Source organism: Pieris napi, chromosome 11 (genome assembly GCF_905475465.1).
Source record: "Pieris napi chromosome 11, ilPieNapi1.2, whole genome shotgun sequence".
NCBI classification, from domain to species: domain Eukaryota; kingdom Metazoa; phylum Arthropoda; class Insecta; order Lepidoptera; family Pieridae; genus Pieris; species Pieris napi.
Window position 1 is genome coordinate 1,992,784 of NC_062244.1, and position 22,932 is coordinate 2,015,715.

General features: G+C 32.4%; 1 protein-coding gene across 2 annotated transcripts in view; it reads left to right on the forward strand.

The window, feature by feature from the left end:
- Nucleotides 1-2,210: 2,210 nt before the first annotated feature.
- The window catches only part of LOC125053553 (proline dehydrogenase 1, mitochondrial), a 48,773-nt gene continuing 28,051 nt past the window's right edge, over nucleotides 2,211-22,932 (forward strand). The window contains exon 1 of one of the 2 annotated variants that reach the window (XM_047654944.1): nucleotides 2,211-2,509. In XM_047654944.1, the coding sequence (XP_047510900.1) occupies nucleotides 2,306-2,509 (204 nt within the window). In that variant the 5' untranslated portion in view covers nucleotides 2,211-2,305. The remainder of the gene's footprint in view (nucleotides 2,510-22,932) is intronic. The other variant, XM_047654945.1, reaches the window with a different exon arrangement.

Consider the following 22,932-nt stretch of genomic DNA (forward strand, 5'->3'; position numbering starts at 1 on the left):
CCCTAATCGAAACAGCTGTGCATGCTAGCGTGATTAATATGGCAATCAAAAGACATGACAATGTCATCTCAGACATTTTCAAGTATTATCAACGGAATTTTCTGTCGGAAAAACAAAAATTTCCACTTCAAAATAAAAATTGAATGAAAGATAGGGAAATTCTCAGCCACATATACACTTACAGCTTTGATATAATATGATTTCACAACATTATAAAATCATTAGTTAATTTTGATAATTTACTTGGCAGAAATCAAAGATAATAGAATCTATAAGGAAATCTAACTAATCCATTTTTTAGTTAACAAATAAATCAGAACAACGAGATTTACCTTGCTGTACTTTATAAAATTAAAAAAAGCAATGATTACGTTTTAAGTATAAGTATGTAGGTGTCTGTGATATTTGCTGTTTTTTTTTTGGGATTTTATGGCCTGGGCAAGACCCTCTACCACCAAAAAAGTTTGTAAGGAAATGGACACGTGCCATAGCGTGAACTAATGTCTTTCTCATACAAATTCCTTTGGCGGTTTTGGGTCATGGTAATCGAAAAGTAATTTTGTCTCATGTGCCTGGTAAGGAGACAATATAGTGGAGCATAAGATAAAAGATGGATGGCAAAGAACTTCACAATTAGCTATGTCAAATGTCAAAATATTAAAAACAATAAAGATGTTTATTATGTCAATACATTCAGAACGTCACACTTTACGTCAAAACTTTTTTTATGAACCTTTTTCGAATCTCACAATGATTTAATCATTTTCATTTAATTTTTTATATGATATGTCATATTCCATTTCTAGTAATATAAATAAAAAAACATTCTTGAAGTGTGTGATAGGTTTTAGAATATCTATAAATAGTTATCGTTTCAATACATTATCAGACAAGGTATGAGTCTAAACCGATTAGTCGATATATTTTTTGAGGCAAAGTTTATTTTATGTAAAATCAGTACTTATCATATTTTGATGTCTAGTTGTCTACCTGGGGCGCGTGGAATACTCAATACACATTTGAATTTGTTCTTAGACATTCTGACTAGTAACATCAGCTAAGCTTACCAATAAAAATAATATCCGGACTACGATTCTGGATTATTCTGTTAAATGATTTTCTAAAATTCGATCGATATCCTGCAACTCATTTTTGATTTTCCGTAAACTACATCCTTAATTTAAAACCGTTATTACAGATAAACTGCGTAATACAGGCGACCAATTACGCAAGACCTAATAGTTAACAATAATATAAGTAGTAAGTTTTAAATAGCGGAAAAAATAATTAGTAAATTCGTGGCCTGATGTTATATAGCGTTTCACAATATATGGACTTCGTCAAAATTTTTTTTTTTCAATTCAAAAGGTCAAAAAAGTATCTATGATTGAGTTGTTGAGGGCGTTCAACCATAGACAAAAATAACTCCGTCAGATATAATATATTAGTGTATATGATTCTTGTAGTCACTGTACCAATTATAAAACTATGTTGTATCAAATAATCAATTAGATTCAAAGAGCTCATTCATTATTCTACACTCAATTACATAACTTCGTAAATATATTCTTGATACTCTGTTGTCTGAAAATGATTGAAAGTTAGATGAAACTGAAACACTAGAAAACAAAGAACATTAATTGGGAAAACCCTTATAAATAATTGGAGTGAATAAGTATTTATAATTGATTTTATCTATCCTATCGTGGAAATAAGAGCCTGGAAATACCTAGCGATAATAGTTAATTATGTATTTGGAAATTGCTTTCGTTTATTTAAACAGTGTAGTTTATTATTTATTGATTCATATATTATTTTTCTTATATTTTTCAATTTTACGCTTAGCTTTAAAATCAATATTCAATTTAGGAAATTTAAACACAAAAGTATAAAAAAAATATGGTAATTGTAATAATCTTAAATGATATATCACGATTTTATTATATTTGCGTGCTTCGTTGCACCCTGCAATTGATTCACTGCTTGGCGCTTGCCGCTAGTTACTGCACTCGCTATATTGATCGTATTTCAGCATTGAGTGCCATAAATTTCTCAATACTTTAATAAAGTGAAGTTAGCAAAGAATGAAATATCGCTGCGAAAATCCACCTATCATGTGCCTCAACACAGACACACCTCCGATGGGTTTAAAATTGGAACACTGCGTGCGCATGCCGTATCGCGGTATCGAGCGCTACTACTTATACGTCACTGTCATCAACTTTTCAAATTCAGTTGTCAGTTGTCAACCAAGCGGGGTGGACGTGTGTGAAATCTAGTGTTCAGTGCGCGGAGCTTTTAAAACATGGCTCTGCTACGTAGGCTGGCAGTGAACGCTCCACGCGGGATTCGAGTGCTTTCTACATCATCCCAGGGTAAAGACGACCTAGATCTAACATTCAGCAACCCGAAAGACGCGTTCAAAAGTAAAAAGACCAGTGAACTGATCCGGGCATATTTCGTCTACCAAATATGCTCCATCAATTGGATCGTGGAGAACAACGATATGGTAAGTAGATCCATGAACAGCTGATCTCTTATGTAACTTAGTAACAATGTGCCGGCATCTTTTACGTTCGTAACGCGGCTAAAATTAACTGAGACATGGTCCTTGAATTTGATTCGCCGGTACCGAGTGATGGCGAGTGAAGTTTAGTATTTTCATGTGGGTTTTCGTACTTGAACACGTTTCGCATTCCGGTTTTGCGGTATTGATGGGGTTATTATTCTCGGGCTGGGCTCAAAGGAGTATGGGCAGCCTGTTACGTCACACTCGTAAGGAGTGTAGCGGTAAATTAAACAATTTAAAGTTGAAGGAAGTGGCAGAATTGGCAATTGCGTACCTATATGTTCCTGTGGAATCCGACGGGGGAATAAATTAGGCGCACGTTTTGGGCTTTTCTTGAATGAAAAATGGATTTCTGTTGTATAAGTGCATGGCGCATGCGTGCTGGTCCGCTGGCTAGACGGGAATCTAGACCATACTGGCCGAGTTGCTTTGCGGTCTGCAGGTTACGTCTAGACGTAACGACTTGATACCTTAACCGGCTAAAATGCTAATTACATACCGATGAATCGTGTTAGTCATGCTGAAATCTCATTTAGCCTAAATTACAAAAACGTCGTACTATTTTATTTTAGTATAAAATATACAAAAATGATGGTATTGAAATCAAGACTAATTAATTAATTCTTTTTATACGTATAATAAAATCGTTGTTAATAATTATCACTATTGTTTTGTATTGTTATTAAACATTTTTTATTATAAAGTAAGTTATAAATATAATTACTAGAAAATAAAATAAATATATTTATTGAAATAAAAATTATAAATGATTAATTTCATTTACCAGGTTCCACATAAATTAAAGCCATATAATAAAATGCCTTAATTATATAACATTTATAATTAAAAGCAGTCGACAAAAAGTAATTTATAAATAAAAATGCAAAATATTAGGCTTCGTTTATAATTAAATGGTATTCGCTAAAATTCTTTTGGCTCCGCACTTCCATTTGAACAAGTCCCGTTCGCTTTTATCTGAAAGCCGTATAAAGACTTTCATAGTGAAAATAGGCAGGAAAATAAATATTATACCTATTTGCGTCTTTCATATTGAGAGTTTTTAAGACTATATTATATTGTTTTGTATATTTGGTTGTACTCGACCCTTTTGATAAATTAATTAAAAAATAGTATCAAACGTAGTATAACTGTTGTCAGCTAGTAATTGTCTCGTAACTCGTAAGTGTGTAATAATTTTTTTTTTTTTTAAGTTTTTATTAAAAAAATTAAGTAATAATTTATAAGTTCTAAAACAACGTGTATGTATAAAATTATACAAGAAAATATGACATCACAAATTTTACACACATACACATCAATTATATTGGAACATGAGCAAGTTAGCACGGGAAAAAATTAAACAAGCAACCACAAAAAAAAAAAACTAAAACTGCATTGATATGATAAACAAAGTTAGCGTAAGTTGGAAGATTGCTATAATCTTTTAGCATGATTTTTTTTATTGAGGTGTGCTCTCCAATACGCAGTGAGGTGTGCACAACATCGGGTGGGATTACGGCCAATCGTCTGTTCTGTATTAAAAAAATATATAACATATACAGCAATTTGAAAACAAAATCTAAAATAAATCAATGGCGCTGTAACCTCTAGGTCTTGGTCTCAGATTTCTGAATCTGTTTCATGATGAGCCTCCACTCTCCAGTTTACGACACACGCCGTCGACTTTTTGGGTCTAAGTCATGTCGGTTTCCTCACGATGTTTTCCTTCATCGTTCGAGCAAATGTTAAATGCGCACATAGAAAGAATGTACGAGAGTCGGACGCTGAAGCCACTAAGCCAACACTGCTCTCAATTTGAAAAACACCGATTTTAATATTGATTTTTTGTACTGTTCGTTGAAGTTCTTTCTTAACCAAAATTTGGGTCACATTGTTCGAGAGGATAAGGTTTCAAACGCTGGCAATTTGCCATTACTGGTTCCACTAATGTGTAGAAGAGTTCATACTTAGTAATTGGAACATATATATTTTCTGTTGCCCTGGTCAATCTGAGTTGTATCACGTTCAGTGCTTCCAGTACCTTTTTAGCTGGACGAGCTGTGTTTAGTATTTAGTATTTATTGGCAAGTTACGCTCTATGCTGTAGGAAAACTAATTATAAACGTCATAAGGACAATATACTCGAACCATAACATAGATAATATGTGACCACAGTAATGTTATAGAATAATTACATGAGGAAAATGGATGCTCCAAAACGTGGAATTCGCATTTATATTCAAATTCAATATATGAACATTAATCTTTCCTGCATTACATATGCTATATTGCAAAAAAAATTAAGTGTTTTCTATGTTTAGTTCAATTTTTTAATGAAAATTGTTATCTTCAATTGTTTCTTGCAAGGTTGTAATTACCATAATTTATACATTATCGTCAGACGTGCTTTTACATCAGAGTTTACGCAAACTTAAAACAGGATAATTTAAACATAATATATGTATTTGGAGATACAAGTTAAAGATGGAACCAAGTATGACCGGTACTTCCAATTTTTATTTATTTATTGTGTCCCAAAAAAAAAAAAACGAAAAACCATATCTTTTCTATCTATTTATCGTGACTATTGTAATTATATATTTTTTTGTAATTGTAAATATATTATTCCTAGCATCGTGTTTCATGAATTTTACATTATATATTATTATTAATCCACGTTACTCTTAGTATTTCTTTTTTCTTATTAGAGTATCCTTTTAGCAATAAATAATGTATATATATCAAATATGTAATGCAACTAAGTGTTTATAAATAAATAATTAACAAATATAACAATAAAAGATACAAAATAAAAGTAATACAGGCTCGAAAATTACTTGGCAACTAATACTTGTAATAGCGCGATCGCTGTATCCATGCATTTTCCAAGCGAACTTATAGGCACATGTACAGAACAGATAGTTACCTAACAAAGCGAAGACACAACGATTTATCGGGAGTATTCAATTTCGATATAGTTCTTTCGTTGACGAGTCGCTGAGAGTTACAGAGTATTAGCGTGGTGTTTTTAACCGTTTCCCGGATAATGATTTTGGATCCGGGTCTACGGGTTTCAAGCAAGTACCTGAGGCGGAAGACAACTTTTAGATGTACCGCGCGCACACTTTAGCGAGGCGCCTTACATGATTCATGTAATAAATAAGATTTCTATCGAGGTAGACCTATTTGTTTTTAAACTGGCTTAGTTCACAAGAGTTGCTTGTTTTATTATTAGTTAAAAAGATAATTAAATGTTATTTTAATTGTAGAATTATCGTGTAGTTCTATCGTATTAGTAATAACTGTATAATTATGTGGGAAATAAATATATAACATTCAAACCGCAATTGTACTTGTACTTAAACCCTTATAATGTCAAAAATGCCCACTTGAAGGCATTTACTTATTGCCATAAGTGGTAAAAGAAATTCGACATTCCATACTAATTGTAGTATTTAATACTTTATGACTGCTAATCCCGAGACCATAAATTGCTCAGAAAAGGAACACGCTTATCAGACGTGATATGAGATAAGTTAATCTGTACTAAATTAAAACCGACACTGCCTAAAACTAGGCCTATGTGGTTACGAACCAAGGATATAACCCTGAAATATTAATTATTATTAAACTAGCTATTAATAATAATAAAAGCCCTTTATTCGCTGACCTTTTTTATTTACATGCTATTCTTATTAAATATTCTTAAATCTAATTTACATGGCGAAAATAATAATTTATTAGCAACATAGGCCTCCCCCAAATTGTTTCCACGTCTCCTCTATCCATTGGCAGACAGACCTTTGACAGAAACTAGCTATTATAATAGTTATTATTATTATTATTTAATTAACACACTGGCAGCTTTTAATAAGCTGATGCGCGTGTATTATGGGATTTGGAGAAACTTGTCCAGTCTATTTTTAAAGGTGTTCACAGATGGTGCACTGATCACACTTTCCGGAAGCCTACTCCAGTCGGCCACTACACGGTTTGGGAGAAAGTTCTTTAGGGAATTTGTGTTGTGTTGAGTGGTCTTAAGTTTTAAAGAACTACCCCTCAAATGCGTATTTTCACTTAAAATGAAGAGCTTCTCAATTCCTGGAACATTATAGTGGCCAGTGAGGATTTTATAGGTTTCAATGAGATTTCCTCGTAATCTCCTACTTCCTAAATCAGTAAGGTCAAGTGCTTTCAGACGCTCATTATAAGATTTCTTCCTGAATGACCTGATCATTTTCGTGGCTTTTCTTTGAACCCTTTCAAGCAAACTAATATCCTTTATGAAATAAGGATCCCAAATGCTGTAGGCATACTCTAATAGTGGTCTAATGTAACATTTATATATCTTTAAGAGTGTTCTTGGTGACAGGCATTTGAATGATTTTCTCACTAAATAGAGCATGGAATTAGCCTTTTTCACTATATTCATAATGTGACATTCCCACTTCAAATCACAACTGATGGTAACACCCAAGTCTTTTTGCGTGAATACTGGAATTAACTGCTGATGACCTAGGCGATAAGTAATGTGCGGATTTTTCTTTCCTATGTGCAATATTGTGCACTTATTAACATTTAGTTAATTAGTTAAAAAGATTTTACATAATATAAGATTTAGTTGGGATTTGGGGTGGGTATATAGGTAAATACACTTATGAACGACAACAGAAAAGATGTTAAATTGATTCTTAATTTACATTTACTATCAGTTCGCAAGTCAAGGGCAAGAAGAACTGGCAAGAAATTCTCTGCCACTCTTTTTAATCGCTACGTTTTGAGTCATATAATTATTTTAACTGGAACAAATCAATCCCAAAGATTGGGATCATTTAAATAATCGTCGAATTTATAAAAGCATACAAAAAGAAAAGAAAAAGAAAAGACTTCGCGCTAATAATATGATTTAATGGGATTTTGACATACAGACAAAACTATCTAAAGTATAATTACAAAACTATCTAAAGTATCTTCTAAAATCTATCTATTCTAAATTATATTACGTTAATTTTGAAAAAACAAATAAAAATTGACACACTTCCAAAATTAAGAAAAACGATGTACATGTGTTATACGTTTAAATGGTCAAAGATAGTATTTTTATTTAAAATATATTATTTTTATTTATAATATTTTAAAATATATACCGATGAACCGATGAACTTCGTATCACCTACGTATATTCATGTGAAAACCTAATACAACATTTTTCAAACAGCCCGAATTCAATGGTTCGAAATTGTCGATACTTAGAATTAGTTTGTATAAGGTCTGTTAGGGACAACAATATCTGGGGGCACGACAGTGGGCCCACCAAGTCAAGCAAGAAACGGCACGGCCGTACCTTCTCGAAGCAGTTCAGGCCATTTTGGACCCCCATAACTTCGTTGTGGATAAAATTAGAAGCCTAAATTGCCAAGTCAAGTAATATATAGATTAGAGAAATCAAAAATAAAAGATTTGTCATATTGATGTGGTCAGTATAAGATGTTGTTTGGTTAGCTAATTACGTAATAACTTAAGACAGAAGGTCCCGAAAGTAGGGTCTGAATAAATTGACCGACTTGGTATTACATGGATCTCACAACTTTTTACGGTAGAAGAACTGCGTTGCGAGTGTACTTAAGGTAATATCTAGTAGGAATTTTGCAAATCAGTATGAATTTGATTTGTATAATATATGTTATTTGTTATATTTAATTTTTTTCAGTAAACTTATTTTTTTACTGACGCTCATAGTAATCTGCGTGATATTTATATTTGATTATATTTAGACATTCTTTCGTTTAGTTCGTTAGGACTTTTCCATACGAAGTTCTCAAGTATTTTTAAATGCCTAATTATCTCTTAAAGCGACGATTATTAAAGTATTCTTAAATAAATAATATTTTTGTTTTGTTCGTAAATTACCTTTTACATGGTTATTTCAATACATAATCTACATGGCCACGGTTGCCATAAAAACAATCTAGCGTTGCCATGGTAACCAAGGTTTGTGTTGTTTGTTAAAGACAAAACAATATTGTTAGATGATGTATTTAACAGTTACGCTCACTTTAAGTGTTCTATACACGATAACTATTATGGAAGCATATAATATATCTAAAATCGAATCGGGAATAATTATCAACTCAATTAATCAATTAATAATGCTATCAAACCCATATCGCAAACTTAGAATGTAGGTAAGAAAACCCAAATTAATATAAATTACGGGGTAAACCCACAGATTATTGTTTCGATTTAAATCTCAACTGTTTATCACAAACAATTACATCCTGCTTGCTGCAAAATGCGAAGCATATCCGACAAACTAATTTTATCTTGAAGCATTTGTGATAACTTTCGAATATCATGTGTTTCACCTACACAATTACTTACAAAATATTTAAAACAGACTAAAGATATCGGACTTCAGACTACAGCTATGAAACACAAAATACTGAAGGTTTTTTTTATATATAAAGAGACAAAATCCAAATCAAATATACGTATAATCCCAGCTAGGAATAGATTTTATTTGAAAATTCAATTTTCGCTTTTAGTATTTTTCATTACTTATTATTTGTTTCCCACCGTTAAATTTTCCCTGAACTTGTCAAATATTTCAAGATCATAATTAGCCAAATCGGTTTACCTATTCTTCAGTTCGAGAGAAACGAACAGCAATTCATTTTTATATACATACTAGCTGACCCGGCTAACGTTGTTTTGCCATGTATATTATTTATAGGAAACATTTTTTTAGTTCAATAAAAATAACTATCTACTATAATAAAAAAATGAGGTTGATCGTAGAGGGTGAAACTTAGGGGTTGTATGTATTTTTGTATGCTGTATCATAAAAAAATGCCTAAAATAAAAACAAAAATTTGGGGTAGACACCCCTTATCACTATGGGGTTTGAAATATAGATAGTAGCCGATTCTCAGACATACTGTATATGCATAAAAAATTTCATAAAAATCGGTCGAGCCGTTTCGGATGATTATAAGTTATAACGAACATTGTGACACGAGAATTTTATATATTAGATATACTAGATTTTGAAGCTACAGTGTACGTAAGCGTAAATATTTAAAAAAATATAAAGCAAAACTGTATTATCTAAATCTCATAGTTAATCTGAACTAAATACAGTTGCTTTTATGTTAGACTTCTTGGTAACGGCTTTTTGACCTACTGCTCCTATTCGAATGGTTTTTGCTAGTTGAAAATTTGCGCTCTCGATTATCCGCCGTAGTTTTTGCATAGTTTTTTCATATGTTTTTAGTACAACACGTTATATATTATGTAGGTCATAGCTATGTTTTAGTTATTTGACAAGTGATACATCGTTTTTGTGATGCTGAAATAATCGTTTTGCATTGACATAAACCTAACATATATGACTCCTAGAGGAGGCCTTTGCCAAGAGGCACACCGAACTCTGATATACTGGAGTGAAAATATATTAAAGTTCTTATATATATAATCACAGAGTTTCGGAATTTAAAGGCTATATTATTATATATAACTCATAATTAAAGATTGAATTAAATACCAAAATAAACATTTTTAACAATAAACAATCTAATAAGTTATCACTAAGGAGTTTAACGTTCGTTGGCTTATTATCTGTGGCAGCGCCCGTAACGTCACCTGCTTTAAGCTTAGGTTTCCTAGAAAAGCGGTGCCGTTATCTAACGGCCGTAATGTAGCGTTGGGTGACGTCACCCATACGTTGTCTATAAATAACATCGGAGTAGGTTTCCTAGAGAACGTTGAGTGTCACCGTAACGTCAAATAGCGGTGCTGTCATTTGCATGACGGCCGTCATAGCGGTGATAAACATTAGTTCAACGTTTTTCGCGTGTAGCGGTGCCCATATTTAATTAATACAATGAGAGAAGCGAAAATGATTGTTTTTTTGCATTATGTTAAATAGTTATTAACAACCGTCAAATGACGGCCGTTAGTTAACGGCACCGCTTTTCTAGGAAACCTAAGCTTTAGCGGCAAATTTGCACGAATATGTCACAAAAATGTTATGGTGGTACAATCTGAAGTTCGCATATTACTTGCCACTCATAATGGCGTGCAAATTTTTCTTAAAAGGTAGATTAGATGTTGAGTCATATCATTATAGTCAATTCTTATTTTATCACTACATCATCACCTTATTACATTATCAAATTAATATTCATTATTATGTGTCACGCAAATAATCATTAAAAGAATAATACTTTTTTTCCAAATGACGATTTTTTAAAACTAGTAGGATCTTTGAATGTTTTTGGTATATTATTATAAATAACAATTCTAGATTATTGAAGTGAAACTTCTTTAGGCGCATGAGGGTAAAATTTTTACGGAACGTCACGAAGATGTGCAGCGTTTTTGTCGAATGTTTAATAAAGATGTGCTGGTATAATATTGTGGTGCAATTGCAGTATAATTATACTTGAACACCGATGGTGTTTTTAATACATATCAATATCATTATTATTTTATTAAGTAACTAAATTACCATTTTTTTTGTTGGTTTTGTATTTTATAAGGTCACAGAACCAAGACCTTTTTTGCTAAGACCCAGTTCGCTATTTTAGAAAATGTGGCCATAAGTAATTATGATAATAATTAATTTGTTATATTATTTGGTAATTGTTACCATATTTATGGTGGTATTTCTATATACATAACAACAACTAATTTTAGTTCTGGTTTTTAATTAGTATCATTCATTAATATAGAAAGACTGGCAAAGTTAAATTATGAGATTTGGGCGGCTTAATCACTCAATAATTAATTTACAAAGAAGTTTCTCTTCTGATATGTGTACGCATGCACTTTTTTTGGCATAACCGATTTTTCCCCATGTCTACTTCAATTGTGGTCCATCCCCGTTGAATTAAAAATATTTATGTTTTTGTGAACGAATAAGGTCATTTCTAAAATATATATATACAGAGAAGAGATACAATTTAGAGCTTCTTAAACAAAGGTACGCAACTATCTAGATAGTTTGCTCCACAAATTGCTCTAATACATTTTTTTGAACCTTAAATACCCTTTGTACTTCGATTGAATTTCGCCAAATTCTATAGATTCCATTATATATTTCATCTATACTTAGATATGGAATATAATTCCATTGAAATATATGATGTAGACAACAGACTTCTAACATAGATTACAACTGCTTTACTTAGATTTTGTTTTTGTATTTACCTCAATGCTAATTAAAATGTGATTTATTAGCTGGGATAAAACCATAGTAAATAAATAATTTAAGGAAAATTTGATTTGCGTCAACAATTGGTTTTGTGGTTATATTACAATTTCCCTTTAGGAAATATGGTTTAGTTTTACTGCGGTTTTCGTGTCGATATTGCCTCTTAAATATCATTTGGGTTAAACCCTAGAACAAATTTCTAATAGCTTATTCATATACCCGATATTCCTGGTATTAAACCTATTAACAATATCTAACGAAATAAGTTTAAGGAATTTATTATGACACTATCTGGTCAATATATTCTTGAAGCCTTGTTGTATGTCCAAAAAATATAAGCGATTTTAAAACAAATGGTGATTTTCACCAGTATAATACTCGAAAGAGAACTAAGCTAAGCGTACGACCAACCAGGCTCCAGAAGATAAACCACTCCTTATATGGAAATTGTATTCGTTTTTACAACAAACTCCCAAGCGAAATTAGAGAATTATCACTGGATTAATTCAAAACTCTCGTTAAACGTAAATAAATCAGTAAAGCTTTTTATAAATTTGACGATTATTTCAATAATTCTTGGGATTAATTTGCTCCAGTTCAAACAATTCGTATGACTCAAAACTTGGCGATTAAAAAGAGTGGCGAAGAGTTTCATACCGGTTCTTCTTACCGCGTAGAGCGGTGACTTGCGAACTAGTAATAAATGTAAATTTAGAACCAATTTAACATCTTTTCTGTTGACGTTCATAAGTGTTCTTGTTTACCTATATGAATAAAGTTATTTTGAGTTTGAACTTATACAGATACTAGTGGACCCGACAGACGTTGTCCTGCATGATATTTCAAGCAATTAGTAAAGCAAAGTATGAAAGTACCGACTGCAGCGCCATCTGCCGGGCTGATTTGTGAATCTAAACCATTCCCAGATCCCCTTGAACACACACAAAAAATTTCATCAAAATCGGTCCAGTCGTTTGAGAGAAGTTCAGTGACATACACACTCACAGAAGAATTATATATATAAAGATTTTCAATGGAAACTATTATTGTTAAGTTTTTTTAAGCGAGAAACAAAAAAGGTCAGTTGACATAAATAACCATAAAGCTTGACTTATATTTTTCGTTCATGATGAGAAGGCTGTAAGATAGTCAGTAGCTGCTTAGATGGAGCTTGATCTTTACAACGATAGTGAGTCATGTATTATTTACAAAAAGCTTGCCAACGCTCGGTACACTGGTACAATAAAAATAAAATACAACATTTAATTGGCGAACATAACATACACGAATGTATAAAAACTAAAGGAAAATTTATTTCAAAGTGTCCTAGCTCGTTTATCAGAATACACAATCTGGATATCAGTGAGTTTAGGCCAAAACGCGTTCTTCTCAGGGACAAATGGAATGATAGGATGCCTGGAGTCTAGAGAGTAAACGAAATTTGAATTTAGTTAAAAGGTTGGGTCAATCAACCTAATTCGTAAATCAGGAAATTCTTAAGGCATAGTTAAAAATAAATACCTAATATAATATATTCTTCGATTGAATTTCAAATAACTTTGGAAATTGAATATTATTCTTAAATTATTTTTATAGATATATCGGATCTTTTTTCTGAAATTTAAGCTTAGGTATTTCTATAGATTTCTGTACTAACATATGGATCTCAAACTTGGGCGCTCACTAAAGCGCAGCATACAAAGCTACATGTGTGTCAACGATCGATGTAATGATAGGAAAGAAAAGAATAGGTATAAAAATATAATAACTTCGGTAGTAGATGTCCCAATGAATGTGGTAATGGGCGGGGCACATGGCAAGAGGAACAGAAAAGTGGTGCAAGCAATCACTAAACTGGTGCACTAGGTAGAATAAAAGCAAAAGAGGAAGGCAACTTAGAAGGTGTATAGACCAAATTAGGGAAACAGCAGGTACATGGCAGAGAGTGGCACAGTGCAGAGAGGAATGGTGGGATTTGGAGGAGGCCGCCAAAAAGATATCTAAAATGTGGTGGTAGAAATATGTGTTTAAAAGTATCTGAAATAAAAGGCTTTTATTATTATTATAATATCTATAGATACTATTTGACAGGCGGCATTTAGATATACGAGCACAGATAAGCTAATATTGTCTTTTGTTCCCGCAATTTTTACACATTTAACAAAACTTAACGATTTTATTCCTTTTTTTAAATCTCGAGTGCTTTTTAGCAATCTTGGTCGGAGACAGTTTCGCATTTGACAGATGATTAGGAGGTCATCAATCTTTTTAAAATCACGTGATAAATACCGATCGCCAAAGTTTATTGGCATCAAAATTCGACTTTCGTTTTCAAAATGTTGGCTGATTCCACTGAAAATCGGTCCAACATGCGTCACCGTTATGTGAGGATGGAGGTGTGATCTTTCCAATGTTGTTTGACGTGGAGCAGGGCTGCCTTTTTTTTAGAGTAAGAGGTGTCCACCCCAGAAAATTTTTAATTAATTTTTAGACAAAAACTTTGTTTTTATGCATATAACCCTTAACTTTAATCTACCCTCTCCGATCAACCCCTATTTTTTATTTGTTAGTTAAGAACTTATAACTTAAACTCTGAGGTTTATATAAAGAAAAATCAGTCTCTGGGGTAGCATAGCAAAATGTTCCATGTGGGTATGTACTAAAAAGGTAGGCTAGGCATTAAGGAGAATATATTATTAAATAATAAAGATTCGCGAGGGCAGCAGAATATATTATTAAATAATAAAGAAGCATAGCCCAAAGATGTGTAGCATGTATGTATATGTGTAGTATAGCTCAAAGATCACGAGACTTTCGACCTTGTGCATGTGTTTACTCAAAATGGCAAAACATGTGTCCTCTATAAACTTGACGCGAAACGAGAATTTAGTCTAGAAAAATCTAATTTGTTGTTTTATGTTGATATAATCTTAATATATATAAATTACGTGTCACGTTGTTTGTCCGCTATGGACTCCTAAACTACCGAATCGATTTCAATCAAATTTGCACACCATGTGCAGTTTGATCTAACTTAAAAGATAGGATAGCTTACATCTCAATTTATACCCGCAATATTATTTTATTGCAAAATATTTGTTTATTATTTGTTAGTCACAATTCTAACAGATGGCGCTGTGTTGAAAGTACTAACGTTTCAAATAAGCTACAATTTAATGGCATTACCACCAAAAAAGTATGGCGGACTGGTGTTCTACTGCCGTTTCCCTTGAATAGCTTACTACTATGTAATATAACAAAAATCTTAGCCACAGCAACGCTTGGCCGAGCCTGCTAGTAGTTATATATGGTTATTATATCTTGAATATTCTTAATTTTATACTAAGACAGACACAAAAGTCTTATCAAGCTTATAAAATTCATAGCTTGTACCGTTCTTTAGATTAATAATTAATCTACTGAATAATTTATTGTCGTCTTTGGGTGGTATAAAAAAAAGAATCTCATTTATAATCTGTGTAAAACGTGGCTTTTATTTTTCTTTGCTACTGAGGCGCAAACTAGCTGCTGTGGTCTCTGGCAGAATGACCAGCGCTGTGGAACTTTTTATAGCATAATGGTGAGCCAGGGCCAATTACAACCACAGTACACACACATTTCACACTGGAAGCGAACTGAATGGCAAAAGGGAATTTTTAATGTCTTATTTTATTTTTTTGTGTGTGTGTGTTTTCGTATGTAATAAATGTTATGTCTGTCTGCTTATAAAAGCGTTATGGATTAAAACATACAACGACCAATATTTAAGCCTTGACTTGTTTAAGCTACAGATATGCTTAAAAGGAGTTTTAAGAATATCCATAGCGCTAATCCTGCATCATGAGCACACCATCATACAACACAGCCGAATTATTAGGTATTACTTAGTTAAATGTGTTTAATAAGATTAATGCTGTATTGGTTAAAATCGCTTCGAAAATTAGCCATTATTTGTCGACTGTCGTAAAAAGTAAATGACAAAAAAATTGTGGGATATCCATAAGAGGTAGACATATAGCATCGCGGAGTTTTCTGTAAACCTTTTCAATGTGTACAATACTTTGTACATTATTTTGATAAAACTCGTAGGGTTCGCAATGTAAACGGAAAAAATGTAATTATTTACGATGTACGACATCACATTAAAAACCTCAAAAATAACAGTATTTCTCTATCCATATTTAATGGATGTTATTATACATATAAACATTCCTCTTCAATCACTCTATCTATTTAAAAAAACCGCATCAAAATCCGTTGCGTAGTTTTAAAAATTTAAGCATACATAGGGATTTAGGGACAGAGAAAGCGACTTTGTTTTATACTATGTAGTGATGTTAGCTGTTAGATTACGAATTAAGTAAATTAATTAATTCATCAAAACATACATCACGATAATTATTGATTAATTTGACGGTTGATTACGAGATATCGTTTAAAAATTCCCGAATTGCTTTTAATAAGATAAGACTACAATGTTATCACGACGTAATGGTTTAAACCAGATACAATAATCATGGTTATGTTAAAAGTTAACCAAACAGATAACTAAACCGCGAAGCACGCTCTCGTCTATACTGCGAATTTTATAGGGTTGGTCGAATTGAATTAGAATTATCTTAAGTATGACATCCGGGAGTCACACTTAGCGCCATTAATATCTAATATATATAAAATTCTCGTGTCACAATGTTCGTTCCCATACTCCTTCGAAACGGCTTGACCGATTCTTATGAATTTTTTAATGCATATTCAGTAAGTCTGAGAATCGGCTGCTTAAACCAATTTAAACTTTATTTTTTAAATTTTATTTTACTGTATTAAGTTAAGTTACATATATGTATATATTTTAGTAAATAATTAGAGGAATCAAATGTTAGCAACTATCGCACACTTGACGCCAAAATGAGCCCTTTAGTTTCTCCCACACTCATAGATTTTAATATAACATTTTAGTTTCCGATAATGTCCAATAACACTTATATTCTCAAGTCAAGTTAGTTTTTTGTTAGTATCGCAAACCCTACCCCTAATTGTATGTTAGTTATAGCTCATGTTTTAAAAGATTAAAGCCGTGTTGACTTTCAGTTTCAAACAAAGAGTTTAATATAACTTATTGTTACGAGCTAGGTGATCGGATAGAAAACGCCGTAGATCTCTACAAGTATTTATTTTTAAATAAATCAATGAGGAATTTAATTACAAATAAATGCATATTACGCGCAGAAATACACTAATTAATGACACAAAATCTCTAGTCGCGTTTCGGCTCATTTATATTTTGGGAAATAATCATGATCGATGTACGAGAACTTTCTAGACAGGATACTGATTACGGTTGCACTATCAATACGATTTTCTAATATGTGATTTACCTTCTCCTGTAATGGTCAGAAAACACGTTTTAGCTGTTTAAACGTTAGTAGTATGGATTCCCGGGCACTGCCTCACCCACTGCTTCGGTAAAAAAAGCTGTTTCGGAGGCAGCGCCCGCCTAAAAAAAAAAAAAAAAAAAAAAAAAAAAGTTTGTACTCTAACCCCACTAAACAGGACGTGCGGAGTCGAATGCACTCACTCCTGAACTGATAGCTCTAACCGTTCCAGAGATAGCTTTCCCAAAACCTTGCTAATTACTTACTAATCACCACCTTATCAGTTACTATTTCCTGCACGAAATCCCCACTCATTATCTAATTACTTAATGACTCAGTACGAATGCATCGTTATCTACTTTCCTACATTCACTAACCCGATCTATGGCTCTAAAAGAAAAATAGAATAATATAATATAATAAACTAAATCTAACCTAACCTAACCTACGGGTCTAAGCAAACAACAATAAATATACCTACATTAACACCATTATCTATAATAAAATTAGATGTAAGGGTTACATATTTAAATAAAACATTTTTATTCCAGGTATTATTCTTTTATTTATATGTCCATTATATTTCTATACAAATTTACTAGCACCGTATCATTGTTCTCTGAGTCACACGTAAAATTTCTAAGGAAGTCTTCTAATCTCATCCCCCTGAACTTGTAATATATGTATACCAAACAGTACTCTCCGCACACCGCCGATAGGTAATCCTGAACCGTAAGGTTATTGTATCTCCACATGCAACAATTCCTCCTTAAAAATCCTTCTATTGCTTCAATAGGTTTACGTCCAAACGAATCAAAGTATTCCCCAACTCTTTCGACGTTTATATGAATAGCCACCCAATGAGACCCCGGCTGTGAATCAGGGTCAAGATTGCATATATAAGTGCTGGCACCTGAGCATACATCGGCAATCGATTTGAAGGATATACGTTGCTCTGGAGGCTGGGATGTATTCTACGAAGACTCATTTGCACTTCTAGTGTGTTCATACTTTAATACGCGTTTACTCCCCTACTCTTTCACTCTTTTACTGACTACATTTATTACTATCAATTCATATTTATACCAATGTATTTAAACACACATAATATGATCTCAACATAAGTAATGAGTCTCTTTGTAAAAAAAGTAATGAAGGTAAATAAAAACCATGTCATATTCGATTACATTATATTTTATTATTCTTAATATCATAATAATTACATAAGTGATTGCTTAACTACTATAATCCACACATACATTTCTGTTCTTATCTATTTCTATAATATTTGAAAACTCTGCGTAAACTACACAGTTAATTGTTTCAGTCAATGCGCTCTCGAATCTTACTTCCATTCTTACACTACCATGGCGTACAAGATTCCAATGCACATTAGAGTTAGCCGACAAGTCAGGTGTTAAATCAAAAGCTAGTAAACAGTATCCATTTGAATATTGTTCCCTCGATATTCCATTACCTTCGTTAAGAAAATGTATACCGGTGCCTGAGTACAGGGTGTGGTATGCGCTAGTAAATACATCGTTTGGAAATGATGGTTGTAACGATTTTGAAGGTATCTGTTGACCATCTATATATAGGCTAAATGAGCAAATACCAAAATTTTCAAAGTTGAAAGGATTTTTAACATAACTACCGTTGAATGCTGTATTATTCACAAAACCTATAATACATCTCTTAGGAACCTGTCCTAAAAATATATTGTCCAGTGTTTTACCCTGCACACCAGCTGGTATGGTCAGGACTTTCACTTCACCTCTTGTAATAGGATATTTAGCCGTAGTAGTGGCAAGAACCTTTTGATGAGCTATTAGTATTGATGGATTAATTTTTGCTCTGCGTATTATTAAAGTTGCATCTGTTATACAGACTTTGTACTTATTATCTGCATTCTGTGACATGAGGTTAAATGTTTCTCTCGATCTAACTAATTTTATAGATAATTCGACCCCGTTCATGAGGAATTTATCTTGATTGAATATATCCCCATGTAAATGCCCAATCATTTCAACATCCTTTCCATCCTTTGAAAGTAGTTGTCTTTTGTAAAAGCCCTTGTTTGCCTCATTAGTTTCATTCATTTTACCAGCTGTATCCTCGTACCACAAACCACATGTCAAATGTGATTGTTTGGCGGATGATGAATAATTTAATAGAGTTTCTATGAAAGCGCGATATGCATAAGTATTATTTGGGGGTGACACAAGTTTTTGGTTTAGGTAAACATCCAATTGGTTAAATAAAGAATGTAACCAATTATTGACTGGTGCCACTACATTAGCTGCATTAACTGCAGAACCGTCTTGATTTTTAATTTGAGCCTTGAGATGGAGTAGTGTATGCGAAAGGTCTATGTAGTCATCTCCTGTACCAGGTACTTGGAATTCGATAGGTCCATCATCACTTAATGAAGAAATTGGTTTGTAATGTATCCAGTGTCCATATTCGATACTTGTTTGTGTGGAAGGAAGAGCAAACAGATCCAATTCAGATTTAACGCACTCACATGAATGATTATGAATAAATGACATTATGATTAGTTTGAAAATATATCCTTGGAAATATTAATATTTTTGTTCCTTGTTTTCTTTGAAGCGCCTTTCACTTTGAGGGGTGAAACTCGAATGAGCTCATTACAATATTTTCGTCTCTTATTAACACCCGATCCAGTCATAAGTTTATCAATTTTGGTATCAACTTTGCGTTTAAGGTTAGAACTAGCCTCTTTCAATCGATTTTTAATGGATTCTTTAATAGGACGACTAGCTACAACATCTGACAAAAGCCCAATACCGCTGTTAAGTGCTTCTTTTCCAATCACCTTAGCACCACTAGTGAGTAAAGGTAGCACACTTCGAAATAACCCCCCAAGAAAACTTCCGATACCATGACCACGTTGATGTAAGGCTCCTTTGTAGATTACATTTATACCAGACCCAGCTTGTTGCGAATAATAATGTTCATAAGGACATATAAAAGTTTCTTGAGGTGTATACATTTTAAAAAGGAAATATAGATTATATTTTTTTAAAATGAAGTTTCACACACGATGTACCGTATTGAAATGGTACCGCATTTCCCGTGGTTGTTCTTATATCTATCTCAATAACATCAAATTCTCTTCTCATTACCGGTAAATAATGTGGTGGTGAAAATATATGCATTTTATTTGAACCATATATGTATTTAGCAGGATCTAAGGGTATAATTCTCAATAGGGGTGTCATGACATCACCAACAATTTGTGGTTCTATAATATCGCAATACACAAATAATTGTGATGGTAACCCCAAATGTAGATTAGCAGGGCGTTTACCGATATTATGATTTACTAAATTGGTATCGGGCTCAAATCCAAGTTGAAAGCTCAAATTAGGTGATAGAGATAGTGAAATTATTGATGGATCCTTTACTGCAACAGAGACAAACTTTGACACGGTGTCCTGACGAAAACTAACTTTCTCTTTCGAATTTAAAGCAATAAGAATATTTTGTATATTATCATAGTTGGTGGCTGGTATATGGTTCTTATACATTAGTGTGGTCTCTTCATTATTGATGGTAGTTTTTTTACTTATGTATATGATATTTTCATGTTCTTGCACGGAGAACATAGTAGAGGGATATTGAAACTCAACTATACCTACCATCCATTCTCCTTCTAATGTAATGGCTTTAGGTAGTTTTGTAGAAAAATTTGATGTCATATTTCCCGGGAAATATTGTGTGGAACTATTGCTGAGTAAAGTTAAATAGAAACTTTCCTTCATTGTAGATTTTTAATATTCGACAGTAAGACCCAAGAATTAAATTTGTTAGGATATCCTTTCCATTTAACTAATACTTCCTTTCTAATACCGCTTTTACGTGATCTGATGATTTTATCAATTTTATATTCGGAAGTGGGGGAAAAAGTTATTTTTTGTAATTCTTTTTCATAAAAAGTTCCTGTTATTGATTCATTTTCTAAGTCGTTTAAAGTGTATACAACCCACGGGGAACGATCTATAATCGAAGTAATGATAAAAATTTCATTACTCCAATTACTTTCATAACCTTTTTGAAAAACATGTTTGTATTTTGTAATTCTTACATAGTCACCAACGTTAAACTTAGGTACTTTGTTTAAACTTGAAATATAAGTCTTTTCATCATAATATAAATTCCGCCAAACTTCCATAATGTTTTCCATTTTAACATCACATGGTCTCATCTTGATACTAGAGTGCACACTGTGATTATAAGAACTAACCAAATCTTGTAAAATATCTATATAGCGATAAGTATTCTTATGTGTAAAATAACGCCACATTTTCATTTTCAATGTTCTCTGAAATCGTTCTACTATACTTGCCTTTATATCTGGATTATTTGTAGTGTAATAATTTATATTTTTACGTTTTAAATAAGTTTGGACATCCTTAGATACAAATTCCGTACCCTTGTCTGATTGAATATGTCTAGGAACAGTTTTAGCTTCATCAAAGATGCTAGTAAAACACGTTTTTATTGTGCATGAATCCTTCTTTTTCATTGCTCTAACATAAGCATACTTACTAAAGGCGTCAATAACACACAAAATATATTTATATCCATCATTATATTCTATGTAAGTTCTTAAATCACTTAAATCAGCTTGCCACAATTCATTAATATTTGATAAAATATATTTATTACGTGGGAATTTTTTTATAACCGGTTTATGTAATGTATATGTTTCTTGAGACTGCAACCATTTTGAAACGTCACTTTTTGAGATTTTTCCATTCATTGCCTTTGTTAACTTATTGACACTGCTGTAACCAGCTGGATGTGAAATATCATAATAGATGCGATGTAACTCTAATACGGGGTCCATTTCTCCCAATCACTTTTGTTTCTCAATTTATTGATGTGTTTAGATTGTGTTGGAGTTGGGGAAACCTCAGTTTGTGATTCTTGAATCAATGTTTTATCTTTACTATTAAGGTCAGATATATATTTGATTCTTTTCAGATTACCAATGTATGTTAGCGGTGTATTTATATCATTTAAAAACTTGGCGAATATTTCCCAACCGATTGGATCAGATCTCTTCGAGGGTCGTAAGATGTCATTCACTAAATCTATAATATTACTCCCTGGTATTTCTTGTCCACTAATGAAAACTGTTCCATTTTTATTCCATTGCAATTGATCTGTTTTATTTACTATTGTATCCATCAATAATTCACCCCTCCTCATATAAGTTTTAGGAATTAATTTTAATATTTCTTTTGGTTGTAACCCATATGCGATGTCTTCACCCGTTGGGAGTTGTTTAACATTTAGCATTTTTTCATTTTCACTAGTAGTTATATTATTGATGTTCCGGTTTTCATTAGTATTATCATTTATTACCTTTTCAGTTATTGTTATTTCTTGAGGTTGACGTTCTTCCATGGAGTAATGTAAGTATCTTTGTAAAATTTGTAGATAAAGCGCCCATTTTTCGCGATCATCCAATTTACTTGATATAATTTTTTCCATTTCTAAATCCAATCTACTTTGCGGTGTTGCTTTATTTTCATTCTGATGTTTAAGTTTATCAATAAAGTCTTGCTCAACAAGAAGCATTTTTTTTGTGTTCATTGTGATTTATTAAAACAACTTACAAGGGTACTTAGAATTGTACCCAAAATTATGGGAAGAAAGGACCCTCCTTTTTGTATTAATATATTTTTCCTGTATTCAAAACTTTTTCCTTTACTGATCAGATTACGTAAGAGATTTTTAATTTT